This window comes from Rhinopithecus bieti, unplaced genomic scaffold (genome assembly GCF_001698545.2).
Source record: "Rhinopithecus bieti isolate Rb0 unplaced genomic scaffold, ASM169854v2 scaffold_6113, whole genome shotgun sequence".
In the NCBI taxonomy this organism is placed as follows: domain Eukaryota; kingdom Metazoa; phylum Chordata; class Mammalia; order Primates; family Cercopithecidae; genus Rhinopithecus; species Rhinopithecus bieti.
In genome coordinates, this window is record NW_016805390.1 from 3,543,174 (window position 1) to 3,562,871 (window position 19,698).

Consider the following 19,698-nt stretch of genomic DNA (forward strand, 5'->3'; position numbering starts at 1 on the left):
AAAAAAAAAAAAAAAAAAAAAAAAGATTATTCAATTTCAGTTTCAGCCATGTGTTTAAGATAACAGATTCTATTAGCCTGCCAGTCCCTGAATGACTGGGAAGAGTAGAACTGTCTCCATCCCCACCCCAATCCCTGCCATTCCCTGACCGGTACTGCTCAGGATTATAATCCAATGAAAAAATATATTATGTTTAAGCCATTATACATTTGGGCAACAATTTGTTTTCATAGCTAGCATTATCCCAACAGAAATCAGTGCCTTGAAGTGGCACTAATGCTGCTGTAATAAAAATCAAGCTATAGGGCACTGGCTTAGCAGTCTGGTAGCAAAGATAAAAATGGAAACAAAAGGCAGTGGCAAACTATTTAGCAAAATATGTCCTATAACTTGGAAGCAGACTGCCTAATGAACTTGAGGTTCTAAAAGAAGTAGCTAGAAAAAAAGTTTATAGTATGTGTTTGGATCCTATTGACTGCCTTGGGAATGTACTTTAAGAAGCATGAGCTCAGGCAAAAAGTGGCTGATTTGAGAGGAGACATAAAAATGGAAAGGAAGAGAGAACACCTTTGGTCCACACTGGTGACTTTCTGTTCCTGACCAAAAAAAAAAAAAAAAAAGTTAATAAAATCTAAAAATTCGGGCCAGTCATGGTGGCTCATGCCTGTAATCCCAGCACTTTGAGAGTCCAAGGCAGGAGGACTGCTTGAGGCCTAGAGTTCAAAACCAGGCTGGGTAAGAGTGGGACCCTCTATCTTAAAAATAAATAAAAAATCAGGACCTTGTGGTAGTGGAAAATCAGACTACTTCAGAATTCCTAAACAGTAAGTTAACACAAGAGATCTAAGCAACAGAAGCCCAATAAAATTCAAACAGAGGGACACAGCACTATGGCAAAGATCAGTTTAAAATGAAGATAGCCTGGCCAGGCGCGGTGGCTCAAGCCTGTAATCCCAGCACTTTGGGAGGCCGAGACGGGCGGATCATGAGATCAGGAGATCAAGACCATCCTGGCTAACATGGTGAAACCCCGTCTCTACTAAAAAATACAAAAATCTAGCTGGGTGAGGTGGCGGACGCCTGTAGTCCCAGCTACTCGGGAGGCTGAGGCGGGAGAATGGCATAAACCCGGGAGGCGGAGCTTGCAGTGAGCTGAGATCCGGCCACTGCACTCCAGCCTGGACGACAGAGCAAGACTGTCTCAAAAAAAAAAAAAATGAAGGTAGCCTTTGACCCAGTCTGCCTCAGATGGCCTCCACATAGCTGCCAATGAGGTGAGAGAGGCAGATGCATAAGGACAAAGAAATGAGAGAAGCTGGTAACTATGTATAGGAAAAACAGATACTGGCATGAGAAACTGACTAGAAGTAAACACATTAGATGCCTACCAAATATTTTTCTTTTCATGCTTCCAAATGTTAAGGGAAATGGTTGGACAAAGAAACCAAACATATAGTTTACAAAATCCTGCCAGAATGTCTGAAATTAAAACCACCTCTGGCATTCAACCTCCTGCAAGCAGGTGGCAGATTTTGAAGCCCATACAGCACCTAAGGAGGGCATGCTTCCCAGTACCACTTAGATGTGGTCTCGGTAGATAATGAAAAGAACAAACCCCCTGGACAGAGCCAGGAACCAGGAAGAACTATGGACAAAGGTGTTCTTTCAAGAAAACAAAATCAGTGCCCATTCAAGTAATTTCTCACACATAGGGGTTAGGAATGAGATTTCAGAATTGCTGAGAATCAGTGACTACTATGCTATCCAAATTATACCACTGAACAATGGCTGTGGTTGGGGGACAAGGATATAGTTAACCTGTCTTAGTTCACTGATCCTCAGATCAACAGAAGTCATGTCTAAACCTGACATACTACTGTACATCATCTGGAGATCATGGATTTGAGGCCGAGTGCAGTGATGGAATGGGACTTGGGGATTTCTCCCTAAGGAGAGGGACTAAGTGTGTTATGCATGGGTAAAGAAAGAAGCAAAAAGCTGTTTGGTGACTAGAAATATGGAATGTAGCAGAAACTCCATGAACAGGGGCCTGGGAAATAGCAAAGAGCACACAGATAATATTTGGGAAGATGACAGTGAGTTTTAGCTAACAGAATTTGAGCAGAAGTGATGTGAGCTACTTCTAAGCTTAGACCCTAAAAATCATCCCGAGACATCCTGCCCTCTCTATCACGATCTTGGAACCTCATATTCGAGAGGCACAGCTATTGGATTGAGGAGGATCACCTGATCCACAGTATTCTGTGATGTCAACAAGAAATAAACCTCTGTTTTGTTAAGCCACTGGGATTTGGAAGTTTGTTATTACTTGTCCTATTCTAAACATACATACAATGAGCGTTCTTCAGTTCCTCAAAGGGGTCATGGCACAGAAACAGGAAAGAACCACAGTGGCAAAAAATACAGAAATATGAGAAATGCTACAGGATCCCTGATATGGTCTTCTGAATAGAGCTCTCCTTTTCCTTTGAACAGTAATGGCAAAATAAATTAACATTTAAATGGAATAAATGGAAGACTAAATAAATATAAATCGCCCAACTGGTAAAACCAGCAAGATAATTTCCTATTTTGAGACTATCTAGGCTATAACACACATCAGTGTTACACAATAAAACAAAAGGAGAAATCCCCCCCCCCCTTTTTTTTTTTGAGGCAGGGTGCTCTGTCGCTCAGGCTGGAGTGCAGTGGCACAATCTTGGCTCACTGCAACCTGTGCCTCCCAGGTTCAGGCGATTCTTGTGCCTCACCCTCCCCAGTAGCTAGGATTACAGGCATGCACCACCATGCCCAGCTAATTTTTGTATTTTTATTAATAGTAGAGATGGAGTTTCACCATGTTGGCCAGGCTGGTCTCAAAATCCTGACCTCAGGTGACCCACCTGCCTCTGCCTCTCAAAGTGCTGGGATTACAGGTGTGAGCCACCATGCCCAGCCCCTACTTCTTCTTTTTTTTTTTTTTTTTTCCCCGAGACAGAGTCTCATTCTGTGACCCAGGCTGGAGTATAGTGGCACAATCTCCGCACACTGCAACTTCCGCCTTCCAGGTTCAAGCAATTCTTGTGCCTCAGCCTCCAGGTAGCTGGGATTACAGGCGTGCACCACCACACCTGGCTTATTTTTGTATTTTTTTTTTCAGTAGAGATGATGTTTCACCATGTTGGCCAGGCTGGTCTTGAACTCCTAGCTTCAAGGGATCCACCCACCTCCGCTTCCCATAGTGCTGTAATTACAGGCGTGAGCCCCTGATACCCCCCTACTTTTTTTTTTTTTTTTTTGCAATGGAGTTTCACTCTTGTTTCCCAGGCTGGAGTGCAGTGGCACGATCTCGGCTCACTGCAACCTCCGCCTTCCAGTTTCAAGTAATTCTCCTGCCTCAGCCTCCCCAGTAGCTGTGATTACAGGCACCCGCCACCACGCACGGTAATTTTTGTATTTTTAATAGAGATGGGGTTTCACCATGTTGGCCAGGGTGGTCTTGAACTACTGACCTCGTGATCCACCCACCTCAGCCTCCCAAAGTGCTGGGATTACAGGCTTGAGCCACCACGCCTGGCCACCCCCCAGCTATTTTCTAAAGCAGCGTTCCAACTGGGACAGTTGGCCAGTTTTGGTGGCCCTTCCTAAAATTCCCTTGTTGCAACAGATAATGATTACTGTGACTAAGTCATTCGATTAAAGCAAGAATCACACTAAGTTTTGTTATTTAAATTAAGGAATTTTGAGTTATGATCATTCATCATCTGTGACTAGAAATAGACAAGAACATAGTATGTATTCTACTATGCTAAATAATAGCCTCACAAACGGCTAGTAAAAATACCAACTACTGAGTCATCTTTTAATGGTAAAATAATTCATTTCAAATTAGTACTATAGCTCACACATTCATAGTATAAAATTTTTTTTTTTTTTTTTTTTTTTGAGACAGAGTCTTGCTCGGTCGCCCATGCTGGAGTGCAGTGGTGTGATCTCGGCTCACTGTAAGTTCCGCCTCCTGGGTTCACACCATTCTCCTGCCTCAGCCTCCTGAGCAGCTGGGACTACAGGCGCCCACCACCACGCCCAGCTAATTTTTTGTATTTTTAGTAGAGACGGGGTCTCACCGTGTTAGCCAAGATGGTCTCAATCTCCTGACCTCATGATCCACCCGCCTCGGACTCCCAAAGTGCTGGGATTATAGGCGTGAGCCACTGCACCCAGCCCATAGTTTAAAATTTAAAACACCCACTAGTGGATGTTAAATTCACAGATGGACAAATTAAGGTCAAATCTTGAAAATGAAGTACAAAGCCATAGGACATGAGAGTTTTGAATTAATAACAGAAATTCAGTTGCTGTCACCATGCATGGATGTTTGCTTAGGCTCGTGCCCTAAGCCTCTTACCCAACATGAAAACAGGACACAGTGAAAAACTTGGGTACTTTCAACCTCCCTTTAGACCTCAAGGTCACAAAACAACGTTTTAACAGCCAGGTTGAAAATTAATGTGCTCACTTCCCATTTGAACGGAATTGTTACCTATGCTATTTCCTTCCTTTTTGTTTTTTTTTTTTTTTTTTAAAAGAACACCAAAACCAGGACTTAACTGAAAAGTGAGAAGAACAAACCATTTTATCTAATAATTGCTTGGAAGGGAGGAAAAGGAGAGAGAAAAACAATAAAAAGAAAAATCAGAAGTTTTAAGACTTACAGGGAAATTCCCTGGCCTTCCTTTCAACTAGCATATGGTTTTTCCTGTAATAAAAGTTAACTCTGTATTAATTATGGTGTTAAGAGTTTCTTCTGAAAATAAGAAATAGGTCATACCCCAAATTTTAACTTAAGCTCCAAACTTTCACAGAACTCCGAATTCACATATCCAACTGTTTACTCAACATCTCTACTTAGCTATCAAATAGGTATCTCAAACTTAACCAGGTCTGACACTTAACTTCTCCCATCCCCAAACTGCTCCTCCCCATGTCCCCCATCTCAGTAAATGGCACTTTTATTCCCCCAGTTATGAAAGCCAGAAACCTTGACTCCTCAGCAGAGCCTGTTGATTCTATCCTGAGAATATACCCTGAATCCAACTGGTTCTCATCACCAGCCTTGTCCAAGCCTTATCATATTTTCACCTCAACTACCACACAGCACCTACTAGCCACTCTGCTTCCACTTGTGCCCTCCTATGCAAATGAAAAGTCTATTCTCCACACTTCAAGGCAGAGTAAACTGATTCTTTTAAGATAGGTCACTCTGCTCAAAGTTTCATAATTCTTAGAGAAAAAGCCAGTCTTTTCTCCTTCACTCACTGTACTACAGCCACAGTGGCTCCCTTCCTAGGAGGCCAATTCAGTCAAGCCTGCTTGTGCCTCAAGGCCTTTGTACTTCAAGATTCCTCTACCTGAAATGTTCTTCTCCTAAATACTGCTTGGCCTGTATCCTCATTTCATTTATGTTTGTCTTCAAAGATCACTCCCTCAGAGAGGCCTAATTAAAATAGCAAGCGCTATCAGTCTCTAGTTTTTACCCTGCTTAATTCTTCTTTTATAGACTTGTTCTCCTATACATAATATACCTCTTTGTTTATATATTTATTACCAGTCTCTAAAACTGAACATTTCATGAGGGGAGGGACTCAATCTGCTCTGTTCACTGCTGTATCCTGGTGTTTACAACAGTGCCTTGCACATAAGAGGTACTACATAAGTAATTGTTGAATACATGTACTTTTAATGCATATACATCTGCACAAGATACCACTGCTCAAAATTTAAAAGATTATTGGCATGATATAAAGCATAGAGAACTGGAACATGAGAGAAATTCAGAATACAATGTGAGGACTTTAAAATGTCTTTACGTGCCAAAAGGCAAAAAGACACTGAAAAGTCATCCGAGAGATGCAGAATTCAATTAGGCAACAAAGGAGTGAGCTGAAGCAAACTGGTTGCAATCTTACTGAAGATGCAATCTTTTACCTACTCAAATGGAGAAAAAGTAAGGTAAGTGAGTGGCTTTGGGACCTGTACTGACACAAAATGTTTAACTAAATATGTCCATCTATGGCTCAGGAAAAATCACCTGGAAGTGTGAACCCTCAGATAAGGAACCACATAACTACTGAATTGCCAACCTAGTAACTGCAGCTTGTTAAATTTACTTCTCCTAGAAATGTCTTTTCGATCCCAGAAAAATGTAGTTACATTTAGATATGATAAAGGAAGTTAAACCCAGAGTATAAATAAGTGAATGTGTCAACTTTTAAAAGTTCTGAAAACATTGGTACATTCCATACATTCTGTTGGTTAGAGTTTGTAATGTATAAGATAATCTGGCTAACAGAGGTTTTAAAAAATTAGGTTTAGGATTCTAGGTATAATGCATAATTGATTTAGATTTGTGATTTCAGGTTGAAAAAAATTACTTCTTAGAATCATAAACTTACCATATAAATACTTTAAAATAAAATTGAACACACAAAATGTATAAATACAATTGAAAATATTTAAGAGAATTTGGCTATGTTTGTAAATGGAATTGTTTCAGAAGAGTTCAACTTCAATTAATCCAAAGATGGTAAAAACAAAGGAGATTATTATTTTACTAGATGCATAGTTTAATAGAACTTTAAAACTGAATTTAAAGAATTAGGAAAAAATTATGTTTTATATAAAGAACTGAATATTAATCTGTATTTCAAGTCACTGTAACCAGTTCTTTCTGCACATAAAAATCACTCTTGGATGTTAAACTTTCACTGACAGAAAGTAATATATTTTCTTCTCTAGGGTCTTACATGCCAAAATAGTGAAAACATAACAGATGTATAATGAAATGAAGTAGCCTTTTTATGAACATAAAGTTTTTTTAAGCCCATCAACAACAGAAATCTAAACTATTCTCTGACCCTTAGAGAGATAAATTGTTAGCCCTTTTCAATGGCTGTAGAGAGAGTTTGTGTTGGTTTGTAATATGAAAATCCCCTAACCCAACTGTAATTCCTCTTAGAACTAATAATCTCATGTTTGTAACACATAAGACAGGCCATGTCCACTTGGACATCTCCAAAACTGCCATGGCAGCAGATGCTCCTAAAAAATTCACTTTTTTTTTTTTTGAGACGGAGTCTCGTTATATCGCCCAGGCTAGAGAGCGCAGTGGCCCGATCTCGACTCACTGCAACTTCTGCCTCCTGGGTTCTAGCAATTCTTCTGCCTCAGCCTCCTGAGTAGCTGGGATCACAGGCACACGCCACCAAGCCCAGCCAATTTTTTGTATTTACTATTAGTAGAGACGAGGTTTCGCTATGTTGCCCAGGCTGGTCTCGAACTCCTGAGCTCAAGCAATCCACCCGCCTCAGCCTCCCAAAGTGCTAGATTATAGGCATGAGCCACTGCACCCGGCCTAAAAAAATTCACTTCTATCCTATCATCGGAAAGCCCTCCCTTCCAATACCCTACTTATAATTTCCAAGGCTAGAGATTTTACAGTGATAAATGACTGTGAACTTTGGTTTTATCCCCAGCTTAATCAACCACCATCTTCAGGTGTTTCCTCCTTTAAAAGTGTCTCTGGCTTTATTCTTCTTCATCCCTGCTATCTTCACCCTAACCAGATTCTCAACTGACATCTACTAAAATCCAGCGGCCTCCAGCTGATCTGCCCTGCTGTCAGAACTTTCTTCCCTTCAATTCACCCTATGTTTCAATGTTTTTCTTCATTTTCCTCAATGTATCACATTCAAGTCACTCTCCCATTAAAAAAATGGAAAGCTTCCCATTGTCTATCACATGCAGTTCGACTTCATCTATCTAACTTTCAAGACCTTCCAGAAATTGGTTCCAGACTACCTAGTCAACAAGACCTTCCATTCTAGTCAGCTCCTCAGTCTTAAGTACATATGGCCATGTTCATTACTGACTCCTTATCTTTGCTTCTAACAGGAATTAACTTTTTTCCTCCATGCTCTTTCCCAAATTATACCTATCTTCCAACTTTACTATAAAGTCTTTGAGATCAGGAATTTGGTCTTGTATATTCTTTCTATAGCAATAAAGGAAGAGGACATGCTAGGCACTCCGTATTTGTTAATCAAGGGGCTTAATCTGCTTATTACACAGAACAAAGATGTCAGCAATCAGAATTTTAAAGAGCCTATACAATCAATAGAGAACACAATCAGAGAGAATAAGTCATGTTGGGGGCAGGAGTGTTTTGAAAACCCCCCAAAATTTTGGTTGTTTCACTCTCCTGTCAATAGGCTAACAGAAAAGCCAATATCCATTGCATTAGCTATAATTTGTTAGGCAGTCCTTAACTTCTGTCCTTACTCTGAAATAATTTTAAACTTACATAAGGCTGCAAGAATGAAAAAAAAGAATTTTTTCCTTGAATCACTTTATAGTAAATTGCTGACTAGTTTATTACACTAGTGTACTTCCTACAAAGACAGTATTCTTAAAATAATTACAATACAACTATCAAGATCAGGAAATTAGCACTCATACATTACTGTCTCTACCTGGTCTAAAAAAATCCATTCAGATTTTCCCAGCTGTCTCAATAATTGTTTGGACTTGCCAGAAAATCCCCTTACATGACATGTTCTCCATTGATTGCATAGGCTCTTTAAAATTCTGACTGCCAACACCATCACTGTTCTTACAGATTATGCAATTATGGCTATTAATGAAGAACTGCATTTAGGTGGCATACCTCTTTATTCTTCCTCAAACTGGAATAATATTAAAGCTGTTCTTTAACATTCACGTTCTTGACATTTCTGAAGGTATAATGCCTATAATGATACAGAATAGCCCCTCTGTTTGGGTTTAATCTTCTGTTTCCTCATGTGAATTTAATCAATAAATTATATTCAGGTTATGCACCTTTGGCAGGAACATCACAAAAGTAATGCTGTGTTCTTATTTCAGCCTATCAAGTAACACACAATTTCAGTTTGCCCCATTATCGATAATGTTAGACGCCTTGACTAAGGTGGCATCTGCCAGATTTCTCTACTACAAAGACACTCTTTCCCCCTTTGTAACAAATAAGTACTTTGAGGATAAGTACTTTACACTTAGTATTAGCATCCTTTTTTTTTTTGAGTTTTCTCTTTTTGATTGAGATGGGAGTCTCACTGTGTCACCCAGGGTGGATGGAGTACAGTGGGCAGCACAATCGTAGCTCATTGCAGGCTCCACATCCTGGGCTCAAGCGATCCTCCTGCCTCAGCCTCCTGAATAGCTGGGACTACTCGGCTCTTTTTCTTTTTTTTTTTTAGGGATGGGGATGGGGTCTCATTATGTTGCCCAGGTTGATCTCAAACTCTTGGCCTCAAGTGGTCCTCCCACCTCAGCCTCCCAAAGTGGTGGGATTACAGGTGTTAGCCACTGTGCCCAGACTAATGTTAGCATCTTTTGATGTTCCTTAGCTGAATTAAATATTACTATGATGATTCTCAAATGGTAATTTTTCTATCATTCAGCAAATTATTGCATCAAAAAGCTTTCTTTTCTACCCATTTATTATTTCACTTATTTATATCAGTTTACACTCATGGATTTTCATTTTACTCAGGTGACTATCATCTATTACTCTCATTATTTATTTTGATGCTCAAATTGCCCTAGTAGGAGTGCTTGCAAACTGATTCTGTGTCCTTTGAAATACGTTCTCATCATTCTTTCAGCACTTCTTTACTTTCTGGCACAATAATATGTTCCAAGTTCATCTTATACTTTCTCTCCTCCCGCCCTGGAATCGGCCATTGCTCTGAGCTCTGGGTCCTTTCAGTGGATATCTGTATTTAGAAAATAAGACCTGGCTTCTAAGTGTGCTTATTACTAAGGAGTGGCAATGTTTCCAGGCCTTCTCAGTGAACAGAACTAGAGAATATGTACACGCAGATACACACACATCCACATTTACATCTATATCTATTTCTAGGTCTATCAATACATTTTAAAAACCATGAGTTCACACCAGTACTTCCAATTCCATTCCACCACCACAAGCTTTTCACATATATAACTCCCTTTTCTGGCAGTGAGAATCCTGGGTCCCTTTATCATCAACATATGTACTCACAGGCATACCTCACCTTATTGCACTTTGCTTTACTGCACTTCACATATGTTGTGTTTTCTTATAAACAGAAGGTTTTAGTAACCCCGAGACAAGCAACTCTATCAGTGCCATTTTTCTTTTTTTTTCAAAAATCTTTATTGCTTTTCTCGATTATACAACAAATGTAAAAATTCAAATATTACAAAATGACTTTTTTAAAAAAGTGCATTATAACATGTTATAAAATAAATGCCCATTTCAAAAAAATTCAAGTATCATAAAATACATGATTTAGAAAATGAGTCCATGGCCGGGCGCGGTGGCTCAAGCCTGTAATCCCAGCACTTTGGGAGGCCGAGACGGGTGGATCACGAGGTCGGGAGATCAAGACCATCCTGGCTAACACGGTGAAACCCCATCTCTACTAAAAAATACAAAAAACTAGCCGGGCGAGGTGGCGGGCGTCTGTGGTCCCAGCTACTCCGGAGGCTGAGACAGGAGAATGGCGTAAACCCGGGAGGCGGAGCTTGCAGTGAGCTGAGATCCGGCCACTGCACTCCAGCCTGGGTGACAGAGCGAGACTCCGTCTCAAAAAAAAAAAAAGAAAAGAAAATGAGTCCTCTGTAATTCAGTCCCACCCTCATGTCCCCCAGGATTACTGCTGTTCAGATCAGCATGTTTACTTCCAGATTGTCTCTGTGCACCCACCACTTGCACTGCTGACATGAGCTCCATATTATCTGAGATGACAGTAACTATGACAAATGGAGCAGGAGCAGGGTTCAGCTGCCTTGCACTGAACAGCTTCCAGTTTCTACATAGAAACACTTTCTTCATAAAAGCTTGAAACTGCAACATAGTTAGCACTATGTAAACATATCAGGTTGAATCATGAAGTTAATGATCACTCCCCATTTTTGGCCTAGAAAAACGGCAGTTTCATGTAGTTCGACATAATAGCTATGGCCCTACTCATAGACATTGGGAGGTTTCCTACTTTTTGCCATTATAAACAATTCAGCAGGCCAGGTGCAGTGGCTCACGCTTGTAATCCCGCACTTTGGGAGGCCAAAACGGGCAGATCACCTGAGGTCAGGAGTTCGAGACCAGTGTGGCCAACAGGGCAAAAGCCCACCTCTACTAAAAATACAAAAATTAGCCAGCTATGGTGGTGGACACCTATAATCCCAGGTAGTTGGGAGGCTGAGGCAGGAGAATCGCTTGAACCCTGGAGGCAGAGGTTGCAGGCAGCTGAGATTGTGCCACTGCAACTTCAGCTACGAGACACAGTGAGACCCTGTCTAAAAAAAAAAAAAAAAAAAAAAAAAAAAAAAAAAAATAAGGCCAGCAGTGAACGTCCTTGTATGTTCTTTATGGAGTACAAACATCTTAACCCCAAAGCACGACACCTCTCTTTTGGGCATTTAGAAGAGTCAAAAAGGATAGAGTTGCCCATGTGCCATGGAAATGGAGACCCAAGAGACAGCTGATGCATAAACAACTTGTCCCTCAAACAAGAGTGGTTAACTTCAGCCATAACACCGTTTTAGTATAGTGACCACACCACATGAGCAAACCAAATATTGGTAAAAGCAGAGAACAGAAGAATTCCTGAGCTCAGGACAATTCTTATCCCTACTGACAACTCACAATACGTCCAGTGAGTACCCCAAGGCTGTCCTCTGGAACTTGGGCTGTCAGAAGGTATAAAAAATGATTCAGGCCAGGCACAGAGGCTCACACCTGTAATCCCAGCACTTTAGGAGGCCAAGGCAAGTGGATCATCTGAGGTCAGGAGTTCAAGACCAGCCTGACCCACATGGTGAAACCCTGTCTCTACTAAAAACACAAAAATTAGCCAGGCATGGTGGCACATGCCTGTAATCCCAGCTACTTGGGAGGCTGAGGCAGGAGAATCACTTGAACCCGGGAGGCGGAGGTTGCAGTGAGCTGAGATCGCACCACTACACTCCAGCCTGGGCAACAAAAGTGAAACTACATCTACAAAAAACAAACAACGATTCAGAAATGTACTGAAATCAGATTTGCTGGAAATATTTTTTAAGGTTTTTTTCCAGGAGCTACTGGACAAAAAAAAAAGGCACCTGTTAAAATTATGCCCACGTCAGGCCTCGAGCAAAGACGAGAATGTGGTGTGTACGTGTCACTGGCACTTTCGCACAGGCCACTTCCTCTTCAACCTTGTCTCGGGTTTGTAGATTCTGTTCAGGTCATAGCTGGTCTTGGATGGTTTTCTTATGGGAGATAATGTGCACTAATTTTAGGTTCTCTGACGTAAAAAGCAGGCCATAAAAATATTCCTAGTCCACTTCTCTTCCGTCTTGTTCTTTAATTGCTTCCACCCAGTGTAGGAATGATGGTACGTCTCTGCTATTACGTGATCCAGGTTCTGATCCAGGTTCCTGGTGCTGAAGAGGATCCTGCTCTCCCTGTTACTGTAGGGGTTGATGGAGTATCTCGACAAGCAGCCATCCATGTCAAAGGGACTCTGGCAGGAGAACTAGCCTTCCGGTGTGCAGAGACGGCTGCCACCCTTGGCTCCTCTGTTGAAGTAGATGCCATTGCACTGCACAGACTAGAGCTTCTGGCATATGGAGCGGAGGATCTGCAGGAATTCCTCCTGAACCTCTGCACCCACCATGGAGGAGCAGGAGCTCACCTCTCTCAGGTAACTCTGGATCTGGCTCTCACAGCTGTATCTCAGCCAGACTTATTCCAAAATTGGGACTCCAAGCCTTCAAACCACAGCAGGTCCTCAGCCCGGGTGTCGGCTATGATGTTCTGGCTGACATTGTACAGGAGGTCGGCCAGCAGCCTCTGCCTCTGCGTGGCCTGCTCATCACACAGTAGCTGTCGGGCAGCCTGGATGAGCCAAGCGTGTGCCTCGCGAAAAGCACTAAGAAAGCGCCCGATGTCACTCACATATCCCTGCCAGGCCTGGCCCGAGGTGAGCAGCACGAGCTCAGCATTGTCGAGGACGCTGGGGAAGTAGTCTTCAGTCAACTCCGTGCCATCCTCGTACAGGCACAGCCGGGAGCCGTGCTCAGGGAGCTGGAAGTGGAGGCAGCCCTTGCGCAGCACCTCCCTGCAGCTCCTGCTCGCCACGCCAAACTTCCTCCAGCTGCACAGGGCCCGCAGCGTCACGGTCTTGGGCTTCTGGAGCACTGCAGATGTCCTCAAGGCCTCTGGGCCCTGCAGGGAGCGGCACCTGCTGGCCAGCTGCTCAAGCCGGTCCTGGCCCCGGCCGCTGGGGTCTACACCAGGTGTGCTCTGCAAAGCTGGCATGGGCCGGGCCCCAATCCCGGAAACTCAGTGCCATTTTTCTAAGAGCATGTGTTCACTTCCCATCTCTGTGCAATATTTTGGTAATTCTCCCAATATTTGAAACTTTTTCAGATGGAGTCTCACTCTGTCACCCAGGCTGGAGTGCAGTGGCAGGATCTTGGCTCATTGCAACCTCATTCTCCCAGGTTCAAGGTATTCTACTGCCTCAACCTCCCGAATGGCTGGGACTACAGACGTGCACCACCACATCCGGCTAATTTTTGTATTTTCAGTAGAGATGGGGTTTCACCACGTTGGCCAGGCTGATCTCGAACTCCTGACCTCAGCTGATTTGCCCGCCTCAGCCTCCCAAAGTACTGGGATTACAGGTGTGAGCCACCGCACCTGGCTTCAAACTTTGTCATTATTGTTATATTAGTATTTGTTATGGTAATCTGCACTCAGTGATTCTTGATGTTACTACTATAAATTTTAGGGGCAACACAGATCACACCCATATAAGATAGTGAATTTAATCAGTAAATGTTGTGTGTTGTGACTGTTCCACCAACTGGTCATTCCCCACCTCTCTCCCTCTCCTTGGACCGTCCTATTCCCTGAGACACAACAATATTGAAATTAGGCCAACTAATAATACTATAATGACCTCCAACTGTTCAAATAAAAGGAAAAGCTGCATGTTTCTCACTTTATATCAAAAGCTACTTGGTAGGCTGAGGCAGGAGAACTGCTTGAACCTGGGAGGCGGAGGCTGCTGTGAGCCAAGATGGCACCACTGCACTCCAGCCTGGGTGACACAGCAAGACCTTGTTTCAAAAAGAAAAAAAAAAAAAAAGATAGTGATTCCTCTGATGGATCAAGCAAAGTAAATGGAAAATCTTCTGGGAAAGAATTTACCATCCTATATGCCATTAAGAAGATTCGTGATTAATAGGAGGAGGTCAAAGTATCAACATGAACAAGAGTTTGGAAGAAGTTGATTTCAACTCTTGTGGATGACTTTGAGGGGTTCAAGACTTCGGTGCTGGAAGGAACTCTCAATGTAGTGGATATAGCAAAAGAACTAGAATTAGAAGTGGAGCCTGAAGATGTGACTGAAGTGCCTCAATCACATGATAAAGCTTGATAGATGAGAAGTTGCTCCTTTTGGATGAGCAAACAAAGTGGTTTCTTGAGATGGAATCTGCTCCAGGTGAAGATGCTATGAATATTGTTGAAATGACAACAAAAGATTTCAAATATTACATAAATTTAGTTGATAAAGCAGCGGCATGGTTTCAAAGGCCTGACTCCAAAAGTTCTACTGTGGGTAAAATGCTATCAAACAGCATCTCATGCTACAGAGATATCTTTCATGAAAATAAAAGTCAATAGATGTGGCAAACCTCAGTATTGTCAAATATAAATATATATATAATTTTTTTTTTTTTTGGAGACGGAGTCTTGCTCTGTTGCCCAGGCTGGAGTGCAGTGGTGCAACCTCAGCTCACTGCAACCTCCGCCTCCCCGGTTTAAGCGATTCTCCTGCCTCAGCCTCCCGAGTAGCTGGGATTATAGGCACCCACCACTACGCCCAGCTAATTTTTGTATTTTTAGTAGAGACAGGGTTTCACCATCTTGGCCAGGCTGGTCTTGAACTCCTCACCTCGTGATCTACCTGCCTTGGCCTCCCAAAGTGGTGGGATTACAGGCGTGAGCCACTGTGTCCAACCTGTTGTCTTACACTAAGAAATTGCCACAGCCACTCCAGCCTGCAACAACTATCACCCTGATCAGTCAGCAGTTATCAACATCGAAGCAAGACCTTCCACTAGCAAAAAGATCATACTCAGATGACCGTTAGCATTTTTTAGCAATGAAGTTTTTTTTTCTTTTTTTTTTTTTTAGAGGGAGTCTCGCTCTGTCGCCAGGCTGGAGTGCAAAGGCACAATCTCAGCTCACTGCAACCTCTGCCTCCCAGGGTCAAGTGATTCTTCTGCCTCAATCTCCTGAGTAGCTGGGGCTACAGGCACGCGCCACCATGCCTAGCTAATTTTTTTTAATTTTTAGTAGAGGTGGGGTTTCACCATGTTGGCCAGGATGGTCTCTATCTCTTGACCTCGTGATCTACCCACCTCGGCCTTGCAAAGTGCTGGGATTACAGGTGTGAGCCACCGTGCCCGGCCTGCTTTTTTAAGGCAGGATATCACCCTGGCACCTAGGCTGGAGTGCAGTGGTGCAATCACAGTTTATTGTAGCCTTGACCTCCTGGGCTCAAGGAATCCTATCTCAGCCTCTTGAGTAGCTGGGATTACAGGTGTGGACCACCACATCCAGCTATTTTTTTTTTTTTTTTTTTGTAGAGATGGAGTCTCACTATGTTGCCCAGGCTGGTCAAACTTCTGGCCTCAAGCAATCTTCCTGCCTTGGTCTCTCAAAGTGCTAGGGCTACAGGTGGGAGCCACCGCACATGGCCCAGCAATAAAGTATTTTTAAATTAAAGCATATACATTGTTCTTTTACACATACTGCTATTACACACTTAGACTACAGCACAGTGTAAACATAACTTTTATATGCACTAGAAAGCCAAAAAATTTGTGTAACTCATTTTGGTGGTCTAGAACCAAAGAATACTTTTGGAACTGCAGTGGTCTAGAACCAATTCTGTAGTATCTCTGAGGTATGCCTGTATTTGATCAATCTCCCTATATATAACCCATCTCCTGTCACCACAACCACATCCCAGCATGAATACCTGCCTCACCTCATTCAGGTTCTGACATCTTACTCTAAGTTACCACTTGCCTCACTGCCTCATACCATCCTTCTTCCAGATGTTCTCCTCCCTCTGCTCAGGTACTAATATCCTATACTAGGTTGTTGCCACTGTTGCTCCCCAAACAGATGTGCTCAACCTTCTCCCCTGCAACCCACTCAGGATCTAACACCCCTCTCTTGGAATGCCCTCCTCACTCTTTTGTGTTCCAACACTCCACTGCTCCCTCTGCCATGCCACTTCCCAAAATGCATGCCCTTCTCATTCTGCCTGGGATCCAACACCCTGCACCAGACTGAGCATTTAAAATACCACGACTGGCTCAGTTCAATCAGCCCATGCAAGATCTGTATCAGTGAAAAAGTGCAGGCATCTGGACATCCTGAGTTCTAAATAAATAAAAGTTGTGAAGAACCAGATAAAATGAAGGAAACAAATGGGATGATGACAAAGATAAGCTTTGTCTATTTTGAATTTTTATCTTATACCAGATATAGGTTTTTAAAAAGGAGCAGAAATTCTTTTCTCCCTTCCTATTCATGACCCCAAATTTACCCTAGTATTATTAGCTCACTACGTTCTTATCTCTTAAATACCAATTTCTATGAGGAAATCCATTTCAAATTGTAAACTAGTATAGTCACAATATTTTTTTAAAAACTATACCCAATTATATAACTTTCATTAAACCTTTTACCTAAGAGAATTCAAAGTACTTCAAAATCCATTTATAAGTGGCAGATTATTTCCACTAAGTAGGGTAAGATATCCACATAGAAAATAATTTTGGACAATATAAAAATAAATTCTGAAAAGGACATACTTACAGACACATGATACTTCATGTAATAATGAATAATCCAGGCAGGTACAAGTAGATGAGTGAAAATAAAGATACTCTTTTGGTATACCCCATGGACCTGGGGGGAAAAAACACGTACACAAAATAAACATATCCCATTTTTCATATTTATGGCAGAACAAAAGGCATCAATGATGTAACGATGTCATTATTTTACAAAACTCTATATGGTACGTATTTTCTTATAGTCTGTAGGTAACCTCATCTACTCAAATATTCTTAGTAAATGCAGAGTCCACTAGAAGATACCTACAAAGTCCAGACCAAAATGCTTAAGTAGTATTTTGCAAGACTATAGCAAAGCACTTATAGATTTTTAAAAGACTTTAAAAAATACCCTTATAAGTTTGTTAAAGATAAAATAGAGCAAAATAATGAAATAATAATTTTAATGTATTTAACCAGAGTAATCAAACCTACATAATTTTTCAGGTATAGTCATCTCCCTTATTTATCGATCAATGGCACTCACATTATTTTAGGTATAAGGCAGAAAACCTTGACAACACCAATGCTGGAAAAAGGACATTTTACATACTAAGATGGGTGTCCCAAACTCACTCCAAAATGCCCTCTGCAACACTATTTTAAAAAAGAAGTAAAAATGGAACTTTCCCATGTCCTCCAATTTGATTAAAAAACACTTATCCATTCAAGGAAGGGACAATCAAGAATCTAAGAAGTATAACAGATATGATTATAAAAGAATAAATCAAAGTAAGGTAAGGTGAATTTCAACACATGATAATTTATTTACTTCCTTTTATCACTGGCTGACGGATGGGATGTCAACTTAAATCAGTGACTGCCAATATCCTGATAATGTCAGAGATACAAAGGGTGAGAGAAGAGTTGAATTTTACCACCATAAATAAATATCCAATACTACTTTCTCAGAAAAAATTTTCAACAATTCTATTGCACTAGACTTTGTAGCACAGTAAGAAATAGGTACATGTTGATTTCAATATGAACTCCTTCAATTCCTAGCTCCCTGACCACCGGCAAATCACTGAATCTTTGTAGGCCTCAGTTTCTTCACATTTAAAGTGAGAATTAGGAATATCTACCTTGCAGGAATAAAGAAATGAAGTAACACTTGTAAAACCCTCAGTAGAGTGCCAAGCACACAGCAAGCACCCAGGTGTTACTTACTATTATTACTACTATTATCAGTAAGTGTTGTAGGTAACTGAAAGCAATTCTGAGATGTTTATCACCCATAACAGACCTCAAGAAAATGCCCATAGGCCTTGAAAATAAATTTCTTGAATGAGTGATTTTCTTCAAAGTCCAAAATGTCATTTTTTAACGAAACACTGTGTTAAAAGTACAGAACGGTAGTTTAGAAAGGTAGCTCTTGAATGTGACTCACAAGGCATACCAACAGGACCCTGTCTTTTACGGGGATCACATGGGGCTGTACTATCAGCTAGGGGCTAGCTGTGCCCTCTGGTAGTTGTATACTGTGTTACTTGATCTCTAGAACGTCACACTTAAAAGTTAGACAAGTGTCCTCAAATACTTAAATCACAGAATTTTAATTCTAGCGAGTCCTTGGCTATTACTCTGAGGGAAGATTTCTACAGTCAAAAGAGAACCAAATGTGCAGCGTCCTGGAAAACCTAAGTATTAAAATTCGCCCCCGTCTCACTGTACTTGACAATAAAAGGCATGATTCTCTCAAAGCCATACATATTCCCGGACTCCTGCCTCCCGGGACTGGCCAGTGTTTCCCAGCACGGAGCGGTTATCAGTCCTTGGTGTGGCTGTAGGGAGCGGACGCTCAGTGTCCGGGCTGCCGGCCGCGGTGGGGTGTGTTGAGGGGGGACCGGGGAGGTCTGTCACTCACCGTTTTCCTCCAAGGAGATTTATTCTCCAAAAACTTATTCCAGAACTTCTCCATAGGCCACATCTTCTGTGGGGGCAGCACCGGCTCCCGAGGGCTCAGCTCCTGATCCTTCAGCCATCGCCTTCTCAGCTCTCGCAGCTGTTGCAGCCGCAGTTTCTCATCCGGAGTATACCCCGTCATGTCTCCGCTGGTACCAAGGCAAAAGGACACGACCCACCCTCGAGATAGGGACTAGTTACTTAAACTCCCTCCCGCTCTGCAAAGCGACCTTGCGGGAACACAGGGCGCGGCGCTCGGTTATTACGTCACATCCTGGTCCTGCCTCTGCAGGGGCCCCAGAGTCCTAAGTGTCCGGGCATGCGCAAAGCTTTCCACCTCCAATTCTCTCTCCGCTCACCTCCGCTATACCCGACCAGATTATTACGGGGTGGGGACAAGGAGTACTCTTAGTTGTGAGTCCTGGGGAAAGTGACAGATTAGACGAAAGTATGCTAAATTAGAGGACTGGAGGTTTTGCTAAGGAAGAACTTGTATGCTGGGAGCAGGAAGGATAAGCATAAGTGTTTCAGTGAATATGCTGTCCAGATACGAAATTATTTGCTTGCCTCTACCACCTTGGAATGACCTAGAGAGTGTATGAAAATAGTTAACATCCAAGTTCAAATCCCAGCTGTGCCAGTAACTGCTGAAGTGCCCCAGGCAGCTGTCTCATCTGTCCCTCCATCTGTACAGAAATAGTGAAAAAAGTAGCTTAATATCTAGCAAAATTGCATGGATGCATTCATACTTTCTTTTTTTTTTTTTCTTTTTTTTTTTTTTTTTTTTTTTTTTTTTTTTTT

At 42.0% G+C, this 19,698-nt stretch overlaps 1 protein-coding gene and 1 pseudogene across 3 annotated transcripts in view; both read right to left on the reverse strand.

The window, feature by feature from the left end:
- NDUFB6 (NADH:ubiquinone oxidoreductase subunit B6) overlaps window positions 1-19,319 on the reverse strand; it is a 20,942-nt gene extending 1,623 nt beyond the window's left edge. The window contains exons 1-3 of one of the 3 annotated variants that reach the window (XM_017872314.1): window positions 18,860-19,319; window positions 16,973-17,065; window positions 4,503-4,759 (exon numbers count right to left, since the gene is read on the reverse strand). In XM_017872314.1, the coding sequence (XP_017727803.1) occupies window positions 4,739-4,759; window positions 16,973-17,065; window positions 18,860-19,039 (294 nt within the window). In that variant the 5' untranslated portion in view covers window positions 19,040-19,319 and the 3' untranslated portion in view covers window positions 4,503-4,738. Of the gene's footprint in view, window positions 1-4,502; window positions 4,760-14,480; window positions 14,589-16,972; window positions 17,066-18,859 lie in introns of those variants that run through there. The other 2 variants (XM_017872312.1, XM_017872313.1) reach the window with 2 other exon arrangements.
- LOC108529798 (DNA fragmentation factor subunit beta pseudogene) lies at window positions 12,059-13,528 on the reverse strand (annotated as a pseudogene).
- Window positions 19,320-19,698: the final 379 nt, after the last annotated feature.